This window comes from Hyla sarda, chromosome 6 (assembly GCF_029499605.1).
Source record: "Hyla sarda isolate aHylSar1 chromosome 6, aHylSar1.hap1, whole genome shotgun sequence".
NCBI classification, from domain to species: domain Eukaryota; kingdom Metazoa; phylum Chordata; class Amphibia; order Anura; family Hylidae; genus Hyla; species Hyla sarda.
Genome location: NC_079194.1, coordinates 218,828,427 through 218,845,598, shown reverse-complemented (window position 1 = coordinate 218,845,598; position 17,172 = coordinate 218,828,427). Strand labels below are relative to the sequence as shown.

Genomic DNA, 17,172 nt, shown 5'->3' with positions numbered 1-17,172 from the left:
TAATCAGCACCGCTATTGTATACGCAAACGGAGACTGGATTTACCAGTGTCCAAACATTTTGCTGAGGCGCATCATACAGAAGGCGATCTTAGATTCACGTTGTTGGATTGTATTCCACCTTTGAAGAGGGGAGGTGACCGTGTGAGCGTACTAAAACGTCGTGAGCTCAAGTGGATTTATGAGCTCCAGACCCTTCGGCCGAAGGGCCTCAATGTTGACTTCACGGTCACCCAACAAATATATAATGCACAATGAATATGTAGTTAGAGTGGCATCTGACCCTTGTTTTGCCCGGGGATCCGGTGGGTATCATTGTTCTGATTGGGTATTGATAATAGTGATCTATCTTGAATAATGATATGAATTTATTTTATTTTAATGACTTTTTTCATTTTTTTATTTTTTGTTTTCTCATAGGGATCAGGTGCAGTCGGTGGCTGAACATATGAACCGAAGCGACAGCGGTCCCCTTTGAAATTTATTTTTCATCACACTGTACTGTACATTAATCACCCTGTTTGTAAAGGAACGGATTCACCCATACTGGAATAGATTACTAACATCCAATATGACTTATTATCATTTATTATATTTATTATTTACTATCATTTCTGATTTTTGATCTTTTATCTTTACTTTTGATTTTTAACTCTATTTTATTTCATTATCTCTATATTATTATTTATTTATTTGGCTTAATAATACTTTATTTTTATTTAATTTTATTTATTTTATTTATATTTATTTTTATTTATACTTTATTTTATTTTCATTATTTATTTTAACTTTATTTATTTTTATACCTTATGTTGGGGCATTCCTCTCGTTGAGCAGGTTGACGATTTATAATAAATCCTGTGGACATGATTATGTTCCCCTGCGCCTGTGTATTTTATGACTGAGTGGCACTCTCGTCCATGTATTGGTAGCCCAGGTACCAGAGCGCCCCCCGACGTCAGTGCCCGGGACCCTTAGTGGCCCTGTGACATGCGACCGGGCGATCCCCTCTGGGTCCGCAAGGATCGGGCGGTGGACATTGGGACTCCCTGGTGGGCTAGAGAGATATATGTGCCTAGTATGATTGCTATGATCAGGATGAGTGGGGACTATAGTACAGTTTCTTTAACATCAATACTGCGCTGACTAGCGCCTTGCCAACACTTTATACAGCATTACCCTACAGTAAGATGGCCACCGCTATGCGATTTGCAGCGGTGCGCATGCGCCTCCGGCCAACATACTGACACTACACCGATAGTCATGTGATCTGGTTCCATTTGAGTGATTGGTCCGTTCCTTTACAACTTTATTTATACACACACTGGCGTCCGTCGCCATGACACTGGCTGTATCGCTATACTGGCGTTCGCCGCCATTACACTTGTTACACATGGGACACGCTTCCTCGGTGAGTGACGCCACACACCTGCCCTGAATCCCTATGGTATTTAAGTTGTTTGTTTACATACTTTACTGTTTTTATATTTTATACCATTCTCTGTTTTACCTATGTATAAGATCTGCATAGAAATGTTTTTAATATCACTCACTTGTATCTGGATGACTATTGTACATCCCCTAATATTTTTTTGATGCACTGTATGCACTGGCACTTTATGAATGTTTACATATTTATAATTGTTTGTAATTATGATTGATTTATTTCACCCTCTATATATACTGCGCTGTGATCACTGTTATTTAGCTTGAGAATGGTGTTGTGAGAACACCGAAACGTCGCTGCTGTTTGCTTTTGGAATAAAGCCACTTTTTTGATATTTTCACTACTATTGAGTGCTGCGGTCATCCTTTATGCTTTATATATATATATATATATATATATATATATATATATATATACAGGGGCGGCCTGACAGGCCGGTCCAATCGTCCGTCGTCCTAAGGCCCGGCCGGGAAGGGGCCCGCTGTCCACCGCCTGGAGAACCAGTGGCGTCGCTGGGGGGGCTGAGAGGAGACCATGGCCCCCCCTAGATCAGACCGTGCTCCCCCGATGCCGCGTGATTTATAATTTCCTGCCCCAGCCTGTGACTCACAGCGCCGGAGGGGGGAAGGGATGCGTACGTGCACACTGAGCACCCAGCGTCCCCCTCCCCCCCTGCGCCCCCCTCCGGCACAGTAAGCCGAAAATGGTGCCGAAGATGCCGTGGAACTGCAAGCTGCGCCCTGTTCCGGCTTGCTTAAGGCACTGTACCCTTTCCACCCCTCTGTTACACCCCCCCCGGTCACCACCTCCCCTGTCCAGCCCCAGTCTACCCTGTCACATATGTCCAGCCCCCATTCACCCCTCTGTCCTTTTTGTCACCCCTCTTTTACCCCCTTGTCATCCTTTTCCACCCCCCTGTCATACCTGTTCACCCCCCCCCCCCACTGTCTCCCATTTCCACCCCCCTGTCATCCATGTCCACCTTGGCCACCCCTGTCCATCCCCTTATTCACCTCTCTGTCCCTTTGTGACCCCTGTCCACCCCTCTTTTACCCCCTTGTCATGCCTGTCCACACCTCTGACCCCCTGTCACCCCTGTTCACCCCCTGTCTCCCATGTCCACTCTCCAATCTACCCCCTGTCACCCATGTCCACAGCCTTATTCACCTCTTTAACCCCCTTGTCATCCTTGTCCATCCCCCCTGTCATCCTTGTCCATCCCCCCTGTCTCCCATGTCCACCTTGGCCACCCATGTCCCCCCTGGGCAACCCTCTGACCACCCCCCAGTCTACCCCTCTGTCAACCATGTCCACCCCCTATTCACCCCTCTGACCCCCTGTTACCTCTGTTCACGCCCCGTCTCCCTTGTCTACCCCGTCTCCCTTGTCTACCCCCGTCTCTCTTGTCTACCCCACTGTCAGCCATGTCCACCCCCTAATCACCCCTCTGTCACCCCTGTTCACCCCCCCCCGTCATCCATGTCCACCCCTCTGTCACCCCTGTCCATATCTGTCACCCATGATCACCCCCCATCCACCCCTCTGACCACCCCCTAGTCTACCCCTCTGTCACCCCTCTGTCATCCCAGTCCACCCCTCTCTCACTCCTGTCCACCCCTCTTTTACCCTTTTCACCCTCCTGTCATGCATGTCCACCCCCCTATCCACCTCTCTGTCACCCCTGTCCACCCCCCTGTCACCCATGATGTTAACTCTCCATTGTCCACCCCTGACCACATCCTTGTCACCCATGTCCATCCCCTATTCACCCCTCTGTCCCTTTGTCACCCCTGTCCACCCCTCTGTAACCCCCTACGCCCCCTGTCACCCATGTTCACTCTTCTACACCCCTCTACCACCCATGTATACTCCTCTACACCTCTATCACACATGTACACCCCCCTGCCACCCCCTACTCCCCCTGTCACCAATGTACACTCCTCTACACCCCTCTGTCACCCATGTACACTCCTCTACACCCCTGTCACCCATGTACACTCCTCTACACCCCTCTGTCACCCATGTACACTCCTCTACACCCCTGTCACCCATGTACACTCCTCTACACCCCTCTGCCACCCATGTACACTCCTCTACACCCCTCTGTCACCCATGTACACTCCTCTACACCCCTCTGTCACCCCCTACGCCCCCTGTCACCCATGTACACCCCTCTGCCACCCATGTACACTCCTCTACACCCCTCTGTCACCCATGTACCCTCCTCTACACCCCTCTGTCACCCATGTACACTCCTCTACACCCCTGTCATCCATGTACACTCCTCTACACCCCTCTGTCACCCCCTACGCCCCGTCACCCATGTACACTCTTCTACACCCATGTACACTCCTCTACACCCCTCTGTCACCCATGTACACTCCTCTACACCTCTCTGTCACCCATGACACTCCTCTGTCACTTATGTACACTCCTCTATACCCCTCTGTTACCCATGTACACTCCTCTACACCCCCCTGCCACCCATGTACACTCCTCTATACCCCTCTGTCAACCTTGTACACTCCTCTACACCCATCTGTCACCCATGTACACTCTTCTACACCCCTCTGTCACCCATGTACACTCCTCTACACCCCTCTGTTACCTATTTACATTCCTCTACACCCCTCTGTATATATAAAATCTCACCCACAACTCATAAGGCTTATTGCCTTCAAATATATGTGACAGCTATATAATAATTCAGGTTTTCTTATACAGCACAGCAGCCCGTAGTTTTCAATCATTTATGCCTCCGGTAAAGTGAAAATGTCTTCTCCACGCACTGATTTCCTGCTGGGCATGTGATGAACTTGTTTACAGCTGTCTACCTGAAGAAGCAGAGCTTCAGTGAAACGCAAGGGACATAGAACAGCAAGCTGACCATGTTATGAGACTGGGTATGGATTTAAAACTATTACCATCATAGCCGAGCTCTAGCACAGCAGACCTAAAGAACAGCCAATATTAAAGAAATGGGTAACAGCAGTATACAGTAAGGTCCTAAGTGCATGCTGCATGGAGCAGGTCATGCATCATGTCTATGAATAGTATAGCTTTAGTGGTATAGTATAGTGGTGGTAAAGATATGGGGTGGTATTAATTATAATAAAAGAAAAAGAGAAAAATAGGTGTATGTAGATCAAATGGTTAAATTTTATTAAGCAGCAGAAGAAGCAGATTAAGCGAAACGTTGGGTGATGCCGGAGGTCTTACTGCGTTCCCACTAGGTGATACTTGTATATATCCTCATTGCTGTCATTTTTTTACACTACTAATGACTTGGTTACTTGCAGTATGTAGGGTATATCTTTTACATGGTTTCTTTGTTGCATTCTTTATTTAGCCTATACATTATTTGATATACATGTTTCATAGACCTCTTGCCCTGTACTTGATAGAATGGTCTCGGTCTACAACTTACCTGACATAGTTATATCTTTTAGTCATTTTAAATGTTATGTCCTAATGCATTCATGTTTAATAACATTTAACCATTTGATCTACATACGTCTATTTTTCTCTTGTTGTTCTATGGTATGAGCGTAGGATCCCTTATATTTGGCATCTTTTGTTTGTATAATTATAATAATCATAATTATTTAATTTTTTTTATATGAAGGGGTGGGGTGTTGCAAAGAACTGGAAAACCATTCCACTAGTTGCACAATCAGGGTAAGTGAAAGTATGAAACACCTAAATATGGATCATAAGTTTTTTTGTCATACAAAGGATTTTCCCATGGGAAAATTATCGCTGCACTAGAAAATATCTTTGCCTACTGAAAAACTAATCTGCTCATAGCCAATTCTTGGTGCCTCCAGTCACTCTTGGCATGTACATAATCTACGGCATGTTCAACAGAACCCAGAAGCACAATGCCTCTATATAGTTGATGGTCTTTGTGATATAAGCCAATGTGCGATAGGAATAACCACAGGGCATAGCCCGTCACTGCCCCAGCATGAAGGAAATTTACATCACTGGGTCTGATCCAGGCCTGAGCTTCAGCTGTGACCTTCCTGTGAAATGTAATCCTCAGCCGGCACATAGCTCAATGCTTCATACATATGGGCAGGGGAAGCAATGCCTTTGAGTCATGTTTTAGCTCCTCACATTTCCCTTCTGTATTTTCTTTTAAGTCGTCTTTCTTTAGGAAAGGTTCCCACCTCTTGACAGCCAAGGAGCTGAAATATTATTTGAGGAAGTAAAGATTAACGGAGCCTGTTCAGCGTTACTAACCGGGCCGCATTCAGATCCTATTCCAAAACCCATTACCAAACCAGCGCTCTGCCTCAGCTGTCAAAGAGGTTTTCTGCTTTAAATATTTTTATAGAATACTCATCTTAATTTTACAGCAATCTGCAGAAAGACAGAGATGATATGGATTTCTATGATATATATATATATATATATATATATATATATATATATGTATTGCACCTGTTATTAATGTCTTTATTTCAAAACATATGGTTCCATATTATGTAATTTTAGAAAACCAAAAGGTTAAGAAGAGTATTATACATTTGACAGAAAGATAAATTGGAATGGCTGTTTAGATTACAGCTTTACAGAAGTTTATAAGAGAGTGGTCCCCTCACTACCAAAATTATCCTCTATCATACCATATCAATACAGAAAAGGCCAATGGTACATACCTTGCTATCTTTGTCTGACTCATAGAATGTCTTTTCTTAACCCAGGGTGAGAGAGGACCCCTGCTCTCATGAACGGTGGTGGTCCCAGTGGTCCAAATCCCAACTATCAGACACTCATCCCCTGTGGATAGATGGTGTGTGTTGTGATGTGGACACCACTTTAAATGATCTACATCTGTTTTTTTGGCATTAAGAAACCTTAAAAAAACTGACAGTGTACAAGCACCCTATTTTCACACAAGAAATGGGTGGTAGCTTAAATTTGCCACTAACAAGTTTATTAATTTTCAAAGAATGGAAACATTTTTTACAAAGAAATTAATACAAATTCTGTTAAAAATTTGGTAAATACAATGGGGGCATTTATCATCTCCGATGCCAATCTAAATGAGTGCCCTGCCAGCGCACAGCCTCACAGGGTTTATGTAGAGAGGTGTGCCTCTACATAAATCCCTCCACATCAAGCTGCCTGTGTGCTCTCCCTGAAATATATACCAGCTCTTAGCTATCAAGTGTAAACTGCCCTAAATTGGGCAAATGGGACATCCATGTCACCTTCACGCGAAGTCATGCTCTATCCGTTATCTGTCACTCCTCCCACTCTGTGAGTGAGGCGAAAGCAATCCAAAGGTCTCATAATTCTGCACAATGACCTTTTTGCTCAAAAAGTATGTACAATTTTTATCTTATCACTACACTTGTTTGCTATTGGTTTGGTTCTATAGCTTATTTTAAAGGGAAGCCAGGGGAAAGCTATTCTTTTGTCTTCCTTTTAGAGTTTTTTTAATTTTTTTTTACTTATGTTACTTATTTTTTTTGTATGATTTGTATACAGGTGATTTTCAGTTTTGTTCCTTTTACTTACTTTTTATGGTTGCAAAAAATATCTAAAAAAAATGTTTTTAAATGAAAAAACACTAGATCCACAGCACTGAGTTAATTATGAGTGAAGCAGCAATCTCATTGAAAAGTACCAATATGGATGTCACAAAGGTATTAGGTATCAGGTCTGCAAGAGGCATGGTAGATACAGAAATGGAATGTTCAGATCCATAGTGTCCGGCAAGAAACCAGATATTGTGCATAGCAGTTGGACTGTAATCCAGAGGTAGAACTATCCGTAGGCACGACCTGGGAATAAACATAAAAAAGTAGGAATAGGAAAGGGAAAGAGGGGGAAAGGGAAAGGAAAATATCCTCAGATACACGAGCAGTCCAGAAACAGGCACTCCTAAGGAGCTACATAGGGGGTTGGGCACCCAACATCGTGCTCAAGGTACCAGGATCCAAAGGATAGGGGATAAGATGCCTGATAGTGGGGGTCCCGCCGCTTGGGATCCCTGCAATCTTTCATGCAGCACCCTGCTATCATCAGCTTCCGGAGCGAACATCGCTCCGGGTCTGATGAATCACGATCATAGGCTTGAATAGAGGGGGCGGAACTTGATGTCATACGGGGGGGGGGGCATACTCTGGCCCTGTGATCGCGAGTCATCAGACCCGGAGCGATGTTCGCTCCGGAGGCTGATGATAGCAGGGTGCTGCATGAAAGATTGCAAGGATATGATGTCTTAGGGCTGGAGTACCCATTTAACCCCTTAAGGAATCAGCCCATTTGGACCTTAAAGGACTCAGACAATTTTATTTTTACGTTTTCGTTTTTTCCTCCTCCCCTTCAAAAAATAATAACTCTTTTATATTTTCATCCACAGACTAGTATGAGGGCTTATTTTTTGCGTGACCAGTTGTCCGTTGTAATGCCATCACTCACTTTACCATAAAATGTATGGCGCAACCAAAAAAATACTATTTGTGTGGGGAAATTAAAAAGAAAATCGCAATTTTGCAAATTTTGGAAGGTTTTGTTTTCACGCCGTACAATTTATGGTAAAAGTGACATGTGTTTTTTATTCTCTGGGTCAATACGATTAAAATGATACCCATGACTATACACTTTTCTATTACTGTTGCGCTTAAAAAAAAAATCGCAAACTTTTTAACCAAATTAGTACCTTTAAAATCCCCCTATTTTGAAGACCTATAACTTTTTCATTTTTCCGTATAAGCGGCGGTATGAGGGCTCATTTTTTGCACCGTGATCTGTACTTTTTATTAATACCATATTGCTTATACAAAACTTTTATAAAATTTTTTATAAAAATTTTTTGGGAATAAAATGTTATAAAAAAGCAGCTATTTTGGATTTTTTTTTTTACGTTCACGCCGTTCACCGTACGGGGTCATTTAAATTTTATTTTAATAGTATGGATATTTACGCACGCGGCGATACCAAATATGTATACAAAATAATTTTTTTTTACACTTTTTGGGGGTAAAATAGGGAAAATGGGACAATTTACGTTTTTATTGGGGGAGGGAGTTTTTCACATTTTTTTTACTTTTTTTACTTTTATTTTTACACTCTTATAGTCCCCATAGGGGACTATTTATAGCAACCATTCGATTGCTAATCCTGTTCCGTGCTATGTATAGGACACAGCACTGATCAGGGTTATCGGTCATCTTCTGCTCTGGTCTGCGGGAAGGCAGATCAGAGCAGAAGACTCCCGGAAGACAGCGGAGGCAGGTGAGTGGACCTCCGTCTGCCGTGCAGGATGATCGGATCACCGCGGCAGCGCTGCGGGCGATCCGATAATCCTGTTAAGTGACCGCGATGCTGCAGATGCCGTGATCTGTATTGATCACGGCATCTGAGGGGTTAATGGCGGACATCCGCGGGATCGCGGGTGTCCGCCATTACCGGCGGGTCCCTGGTTGTGATCCACAGCTGGGACCTGCCGCACATGATGCCGGCATCGCTCCGATGCCCATGGTTATGCTCAGGACGTAAATGTACGTCCTGGTGCGTTAAGTACCACATCACCAGGACGAACATTTACGCCCTGCATCGTTAAGGGGTTAAATGAGTACTGCAGTGGAAAATAATTTTTGTTTTAAATCAAGTGGTGCCAGAAAGTTAAACAAATTTGTAAATGACTTCTATTTAAAAATGTTAGTCCTTCCAGTACTTATCAGCTGCTGTATACTACAGAGGAAGTTCTTTTCTTTTTTGAATTTCTTTTCTGTCTGTCCACAGTGCTCTCTGCTGACACCTCTGTCCATGTCAGGAACTGTTCAGAACTGGATAGGTTTGCTATGGGGATTTGCTCCTGCTCTGGCCAGTTCCTGACACCAGTTGATTTAAAAAAAAATGTTTTCCACCAGAGTACCCCTTTAACCCAATCCATTCAAGCAATTGGGTCTATCCATTTCTGCAGCATCGTTTTTCGGGTCACTGCTAAGACCATGTGTTTGTTAGTGCCCTTATCACATCTATAGTAGCTCGGGAGCATGCTTCAAACACTGGTAACGGGACCAGGGCGTACAGGTACACCCTCGGTCCTTAAAGGGGTTATCCACCATAAGGTGATTTTAGTACATACCTGCCAGGCTATCAGGGTATTTCCTGTTGGAGTTTGGTCTCTTAAGCTACACATCCCATAGTTCCATGCTAGTAAGTGTGAAGTTACATTCCTCCTTCTCACACACCAGTCACCCCACTCATTGCAGCACAAATAAGCTCAAAAGATCAGTATTTTCTAATCAGGGTGCCTACAGCTGTTGCAAAATTATCTCTCTCTCTCACTCCCCGCATTGAAGGAGGACTGGCTCAATTTGCACAACTGACTAGTGATGTCAGGTCTTGACGCACTGCAACCTGGGAAATCCAGAGACATGAGCAATTTTGTATGCTGTGTAATTTCAGGCAAGCTCAATCAAATTCAGATCCACGACAGCCATAGGATGAGAGGTTGTGGATCGTTCCCCCGTTATTGCACTACGACCACTAGGGATGGTTAAAAAGATCCCTTTAGACGATCTAAAGGGTTAATAGCCAGCTGCAGCCCTACAGGAATCAGCTGGCGGCCGCCAGGTATGGACCGGGCTCGAGTCAGAAGCCCGCTCCATACACCCTGAGCACCGGCGTCATAAAATCAAAGGGGAAAGTCTTTCCGGCCCTGCTTGCCCGAAGCAGGGCTAAATGTATGAAAAATTCACCTGCCCGGTGCCCAGAACTGCATGTCCGGGGTGTTGGGCTAGAGGATTTCCACATCCCTGAGCCCCATCATTCAGGGTTTTAAAATGTTACCACAAAGTATATATCAAAGAATGTTTTATAAGAAGAAAGACCTCCAAATAAAGTCGGAATATTTTCCCCACATATTGCACATTAATAATATCATGGATTACAATAGCAATTTATTCATTAGTCCTGCCTGCTAAATTCAGACCTTGATTCATGAAGCTTGGGATTTACACAGTCTGGCTGAAAAATGACCTGGAAAGGCCAACAAAATGACTGTGTGTGGTCACCTTCCCTATCCGAGATGTCCGCCACATTCTGTGAACATTTGTTATTCTCCAGCAGGCAGTGAAAGTTGAGAAGATCCGTGGGAGTCTTAAGACATTAGGAGAAGTGTCTTTTTATTCTTTTCCTCAGTCACAATAACGTCCTGTGTAATTAACAAAAGTGTAGACTAAAAATAGGCCTGCTATAGAATTCCTACAACATGGCATCAATAGGACATGATTTACCCCAGGTTATGAAACAAACATAGAGAAAAACATTATTATTATAATATGAACACTCAGTGTCTCAAACAAAGGAATCCCCATCAAGAAATTACCATAGTAGCCCCAAGGATCCAACTATCAGACACAATCTTGAGCTAAATTGCCCATTACATTCTACTAAGCATAAGTCTTTAAAGGGGTACTCCACCCCTAGACATCTTATCCCCTATAAAAAGGATAGGGGATAAGATGTCTGATCGCGGGGGTCCCGCCGCTGGGGACCCCCGCATTATAGCATGCGGCACCCACCTGTTTCTTGTCCGGAAGCGCTGGAGGGTCTGGGTCCCAACCACGGGAACGGAAGTTCGTGACATCACGACTCCGCCCCCGTGTGACGTCACGCCCCATCCCCTCAATGCAAGTCTATGGGAGCAGCTGAGATTGCAGGGGTCCCCAGCGGCGGGACCCCCGCGATCAGACATTTTATCCCCTATCCTTTGGATAGGGGATAAGATGTCTAGGGGTGGAGTACCCCTTTAAGTCACAGCACCAGGAGGCCATATCACTGCTTGGTATGGGGCTGCAAGGTCTCTATGCTCTCTAGACACATGTACCTTATGTACTAACCTATTCTCCCTACAAGCAATGTTTCTAGAGAATACTTTTGTCACAAAGAGATACAGTAAAAGCCACACAATTCAGCACTATTTATGTAAAATTTAAAGGGGTATTGCAGATTTTTTTTCTTTCTTCAGCCTTTGAGCCCAAGTTATGACACTGTGTAATACGCTTTGATTACCTCCATGCATGCGTCGCTCTGTTCTGCTTTCATGCATGGGACCCGCACCCGGAAGTGAAGTAGTACAAGTCATTTAATTTTACAGTTGTCTCCTTTCCAGCATTTTATGAGGCCAAAGACAATGGGGGATATTTATCAAAGGATTTAGACTGGTTTTTCCTGTCTAAATTTGTCCCACAGAAAGTCGCAGTCTAAATATGTGCGACTTTTCTGCGACTTTTGCTATAGAGGATTTTTAGTACATGATGCATTCTAGTCTATTTTAGACAGAAAAATGTATTGGTGCTGAATTTATCAAAAGCGACTTTTCAGCAACAAGTCGCATCGGCTGAAAGTACGCTGAAATGTCAGACCATGCTGGAGCAGGTTTGAAGGGGTACTCTGCCCCTAGACATCTTATCCCCTATGTCATATCGCGGGGGGTCCCGCCGCTGGGGACCCCCAGGATCTACTATGCAGCACTCACCTTTAGCGCCTTCCGGAACCGCTGGAGGTCCTCAGGCTGAGTCCATCTCGACTACGAGGACGGAGCATAGTGACGTCACGGCTCCGCCCCCTTGTGATGTCACGCTCCGCCCCCTCAATGCAAGCTTACGAGAGGGGGCGTGACAGCTGTCACGCCCCCTCCCGTAAGCTTGCATTGAGGGGGCGGAGCGTGATGTCACACGGGGCGGAGCCATGACATCACTATGCTCTGTCCCCGTGATCGCCAGTAATCAGACCCGGAGAAAACATGGAACTCCAGGGACTGATTCTAACAGGGTGTGGCGTGCAAGACCATGGGGGTCCCCAGTGGCGGGACCCCCGCGATAAGGCATCATATCCTTTGGATAGGGGATAAGATGTCTAAGTGCCGGAGTACCCCTTTAAATACAGTCTAAAGCATAGATCCCGAAGTCCGTGCACAGAATTTATCAAAAGCGGTGTGCCTTTTGATACATTAGGCGCACAATAGACCGGCCTAACCCTCTGTAGTTTGGTCTATATTGATGCGGGACATAGACAGCTTTGATAAATATCCCCCAATATGTCATAAGTCACATAGGTGGAGATTTATCAAAATCTTCTATGAATAGGAAAAGTAGACCAGTTACCCATAGCAACCAATCAGATCACTGCTTTCATGTTTGAAAAGGCCTCTGGAAAATGAAAGCAGCGATCTGATTGGTTGCTATGGGCAACTGGACAACTTTTCCTCTGCACTGGTTTTGATAAATCTCCCCCATAGCCTCCAGGGGGCATGGCTTGGCACCATGTGACTTATGACATATTGTCACTGGCCACATTGAATGTTGGGAAAAGTCAGAGACAACAGTAAAATAAAAACTTCTGGGTGTGGGTCCCGTGCATAAAATGGAACAAAGCGGCGCATGGAGGCAATAAAAGCACATTATATAGTTTTCTAACTTGGGCTCATGGGCTCAAAGGCTGAAGAAAAATCCTGGAAACTGGCCCTACACAGTAGAATGCTTGTTTGGCCAACAGCTATCGCCACCAATCCTCCTATACACCTGAATGGTTGGCTGCTCTAATCATACATGTTTTTAATGGGGAGAGGGAAGACAGCCACTGCCAGGCAACTCGAAGGGTAGGGTCACACACAGCTCACTCTGCAGTCACTTTCTGACTGCCGGCAGCGCCTCTGCAGCTCCAAATACACTGCGGAAGCGCTGCCGGCATTTACAGAGCAACTGCAAAGCAAGCTCCCTTCTGCGGCTGGGTAGCTGTGTGTATCAGCTTGTGACTGCCGACATAAAATCCGCCGCTACCAGCGGACACACAGAGCTACAGGGAGATCACTCTGCGACTGCCTAGAGATAAGGAAGTAAGCGCTCCATAGAGTAGCATTGTTTAACCCTGAGAGTGAGATTAGTATATAAATTAGCTGCTCACCCGGGGTGGTTATGTAGCCACATACACAACAATGGTAATGGTACATAAGATAGGGCGTCTGCTGCCCTCCGGAAAGTGTACGGCAATAGATAGTTGGCTTTAGAAGAACCCGGCCCAGCAGCGCTGATCGACCAGACAGGTGAATAGGTAAAAGAGGATTTATTGACCAGAATGCAACGCGTTTCGCTGCGCAGCGAAACGTGTTGCATTCTGGTCAATAAATCCTCTTTTACCTATTCACCTGTCTGGGCGATCAGCGCCGCTGAGCCAGGTTCTTCTGAAGCCAACTATCTATTGCTCTGTGACTGCCGGCAGCGTTTACACAGCGTCAAAAATGCAGCCAATTCCCTGTGCGTGACTCTACCCTAAAAGTGGATTATCTCCCCGAGACCAAAAAATTCTGTCTGGTAAATTTCAACATGCCTGATCCTTCTGACATCTGCCCTCAGGGACACACACCACACACATACATAACATACACCAAAATTGCTAGGTTCAGCTGACAAATATCTAACATATCAAGCTAGCTTTAGATTGTATGGAGCAATAAAATAGCCACCTGCATGAAAAGGGGTACTCCAGTGGAAAACTTTATTTATTTATTTATTTTTTTTTTAAATCAACTGGTGCCAGAAAGTGAAACAGTTTTGTAAATTACTTCTATTAAAAAATCTTAATCCTTCCAGTACTTATTAGCTGCTGAATACTACAGAAGAAAGGATTTCCTATTTGAAACACAATGCCCTCTGCTGACATCACGAGCACAGTGCTCTCTGCTGACATCTCTGTCCATTTTAGGAACTGTCCAGAGCAGCATATGTTTTCTAGGGGGATTTTCTCCTACTCTGGACAGTTCTTAAAATGGACAGAGATGTCAGCAGAGAGCACTGTGCTCGTGATGTCAGCAGAGAGCTCTGTGTTCCAAAACTTTTGTTGGACTAGGAGTCCCAGCTACACATGCCCAGGCTATTAGGTAGTGGTCTTGAGTGACCACCCTCATTTGTAGTGAATGATACACCCTGCACACAGTCCCAAGCCCCAATGGCAAGCTCTCTGTTGAGAATGGATACTAGAAAATCTATTTGGGGCTCTTTGGATCCCCATAGTTAAGGCATATCTAATAAAATAATAAGAAATTCTCTAGACTCTGGTATAAAGTGTGCTCATCTACGAGTATAAATACGGAGCCGTGTCCTCTTATATAACAGTAAAACAAATAAAAAATGGCTAGAAGTCTAGCACACCCCATTGAAGCTGATCCTCCCACTCCACATGCCTGGTGGGTCTCGGCTGGATTTGCGGACTGCTGGTCCACAGGAGGCCAGGGCTGTGGTTGCTGACCTGTGATGTGAGGAATGCACGGCTGTCACACACATGCTGCTGGAACCCTCGCTGACACAGGGCTATTTTAGATCACACACGACCTGGAAATAAACACTCTAAAAGAGGAATACAAACAGTGCTTAGTCGGGCAGGACATGGCCTGGAGCGCTGCTGACCCCATCCATGCTGGATATCAGAGCATTAGCAAGCTATCATACCTAACTGGCTTGTTCCATATCTCTTTCTCTTCACAGCAGATCAGGTTTCGCGGAGTTACTGCAAGAGATTAGATATACTGTACATACATTTGTTTCACCGTGCCATAAGTAAAATACAGCATGAACCACAACAATAATAATGAGAATATACAGTGGGGCAAAAAAGTATTTAGTCAGCCACCAATTGTGCAAGTTCTTCCAATTAAAAAGATGAGAGAGGCCTGTAATTTTCATCATAATTACCGTATACCTCAACTATGAGAGACATAAAATAAAGAATTTATTTGCAAATTATGGTGGAAAACAAGTATTTGGTCAATAACAAAAAGTTAATCTCAATACTTTGTTATATCCCCTTTGTTGGCAATGACAGAGTTAAAAGTTTTCTGTAAGTCTTCATAAGGTTTTCACACACTGTTTCTGGTATTTTGGCCCATTCCTCCATGCAGATCTCCTCTAGAGCAGTGATGTTTTGGGGCTGCCGCTGGGTAACATGGACTTTCAACTCCCTCCAAAGGTTTTCTATGGGGTTGAGATCTGGAGACTGGCTAGGCCACTCCAGGACCTTGAAATGCTTATTATAAGGCCACTCCTTCATTGCCAGGGTGTTGTGTTTAGGATCATTGTCATGTTGAAAGACCCAGCCACATTTCATCTTCAATGCCCTTGCTGATGGAAGGAGGTTTTCACTCAAAATCTCACAATACATGGCCCCATTCATTGTTTCCTTTACATGGATCAGTCATCTTGGTCCCTTTGCTCAAAAACAGCCCCAAAGCATGATGTTTCCACCCCTATGCTTCACAGTAGGTATGGTGTTCTTTGGATGCAACTCAGCATTCTTTCTCCTCCAAACACGACAAGTTGAGATTTTACCAAAAAGTTCTACTTTGGTTCCATCTGACCATATGACATTCTCCCAATACTCTTCTGGATCATCCAAATGCTCTCTAGCAAACTTCAGACAGGCCCGGACATGTACTGGCTTAAGCAGGGGAACACGTCTGGCACTGCATGATTTGAGTCGTAGAGTGTTACTGATGGTAGCCTTTGTTACTTTGGTCCCAGCTCTCTGCAGGTCATTCACTAGGTCCCCCGTGTGGTTCTGGGATTTTTCTCACCGTTCTTGTGATCATTTTGACACAACAGGGTGAGATCTTGCGTGGAGCCCCAGATCAAGGGAGATTATCAGTTGTCTTGCATGTCTTCCATTTTCTAATAATTGCTCCCACAGTTGATTTCTTCACACCAAGCTGCCAGCCTATTGCAGATTCAGTATTCCCAGCCTGGTGCAGGTCTACAGTTTTGTTTCTGGTGTCCTTCGACAGCTCTTTGAGCTTGGTCATAGTGGAGTTTGGAGTGTGACTGTTTGAGGTTGTGGAAAGGTGTCTTTTATACTGATAAGTTCAAATAGGTGCTATTAATACAGGTAACGAGTGGAGGACAGAGGAGACTCTTAAAGAAGAAGTTACAATTCTGTGAGAACCAGAAATCTTGCTTGTTTGTAGGTGACCAAGTACTTATTTTACACCATAATTTGCAAATAAATTCTTAAAAAAATTAGACAATGTGATTTTATGGATTTTTTGTTTCATTATGTCTTTCATGGTTTCATGATGAAAATTACAGGCCTCTCATCTTTTTAAGTGGCAGAACATGCACAATTGGTGGCTGACATTACTTTTTTGCCCCACTGTATGGCCTCTCTTGAAAAGTCTGTTTTAGTAAATACTTGCATTCCCCATTTAATAACAGTTATTGAGCATCTTTTCTTAGAACACTGCATAAGGCAATTTCTAAGGCATTACCATTCCCTTATAAACATGACATATCGATTTACACTCTACGGGCTCATTCACATGGGCGGATCCACAGCGTATTTTACGCTGCGGATCCGCCAACGATGGACCCCCTAAAGTGTGTCTCAGATGTGCCTGCTTGGAGCGGCAATCCGCCACTACGAGCAGACACACTGCGACATGCGAGTTCCTGCGCGCATGCGCAGTATATTCGCACGCATCATGGCTGCTCTCGGCCTAGTTCAGGGAGCAGGGGGGAGTGTCCGCGATGTGTGATAACAGTAAATAAAATAAAAAATAATTCTGCACTTAATACCCCATAATGACAAAGTGAAAACAGAAGGTTAGAAATCCTTGCTAATTTATTGAAAAGGAAAAATTTGGCAATGACACAAGAGTTTAGCAATTCTTACAGCGTCCAGTCTTCTTGGGTATGATGCCACAAGGTTTACACAC

General features: G+C 44.4%; 1 protein-coding gene across 8 annotated transcripts in view; it reads right to left on the bottom strand.

The window, feature by feature from the left end:
• The window catches only part of CSTPP1 (centriolar satellite-associated tubulin polyglutamylase complex regulator 1), a 173,628-nt gene that overhangs the window by 117,206 nt on the left and 39,250 nt on the right, over positions 1–17,172 (bottom strand). For 3 of the 8 annotated variants that reach the window (XM_056526462.1, XM_056526459.1, XM_056526460.1), the window contains exon 2: positions 10,402–10,623. The exons of the other annotated variants lie outside the window; for them this stretch is intronic. Coding sequence is in view for 2 of the 3 variants with exons in the window: in XM_056526459.1 (XP_056382434.1) it covers positions 10,402–10,411 (10 nt within the window). In the remaining variant the exon portion in view is untranslated. The remainder of the gene's footprint in view (positions 1–10,401; positions 10,624–17,172) is intronic. 8 annotated transcript variants of the gene reach the window in all.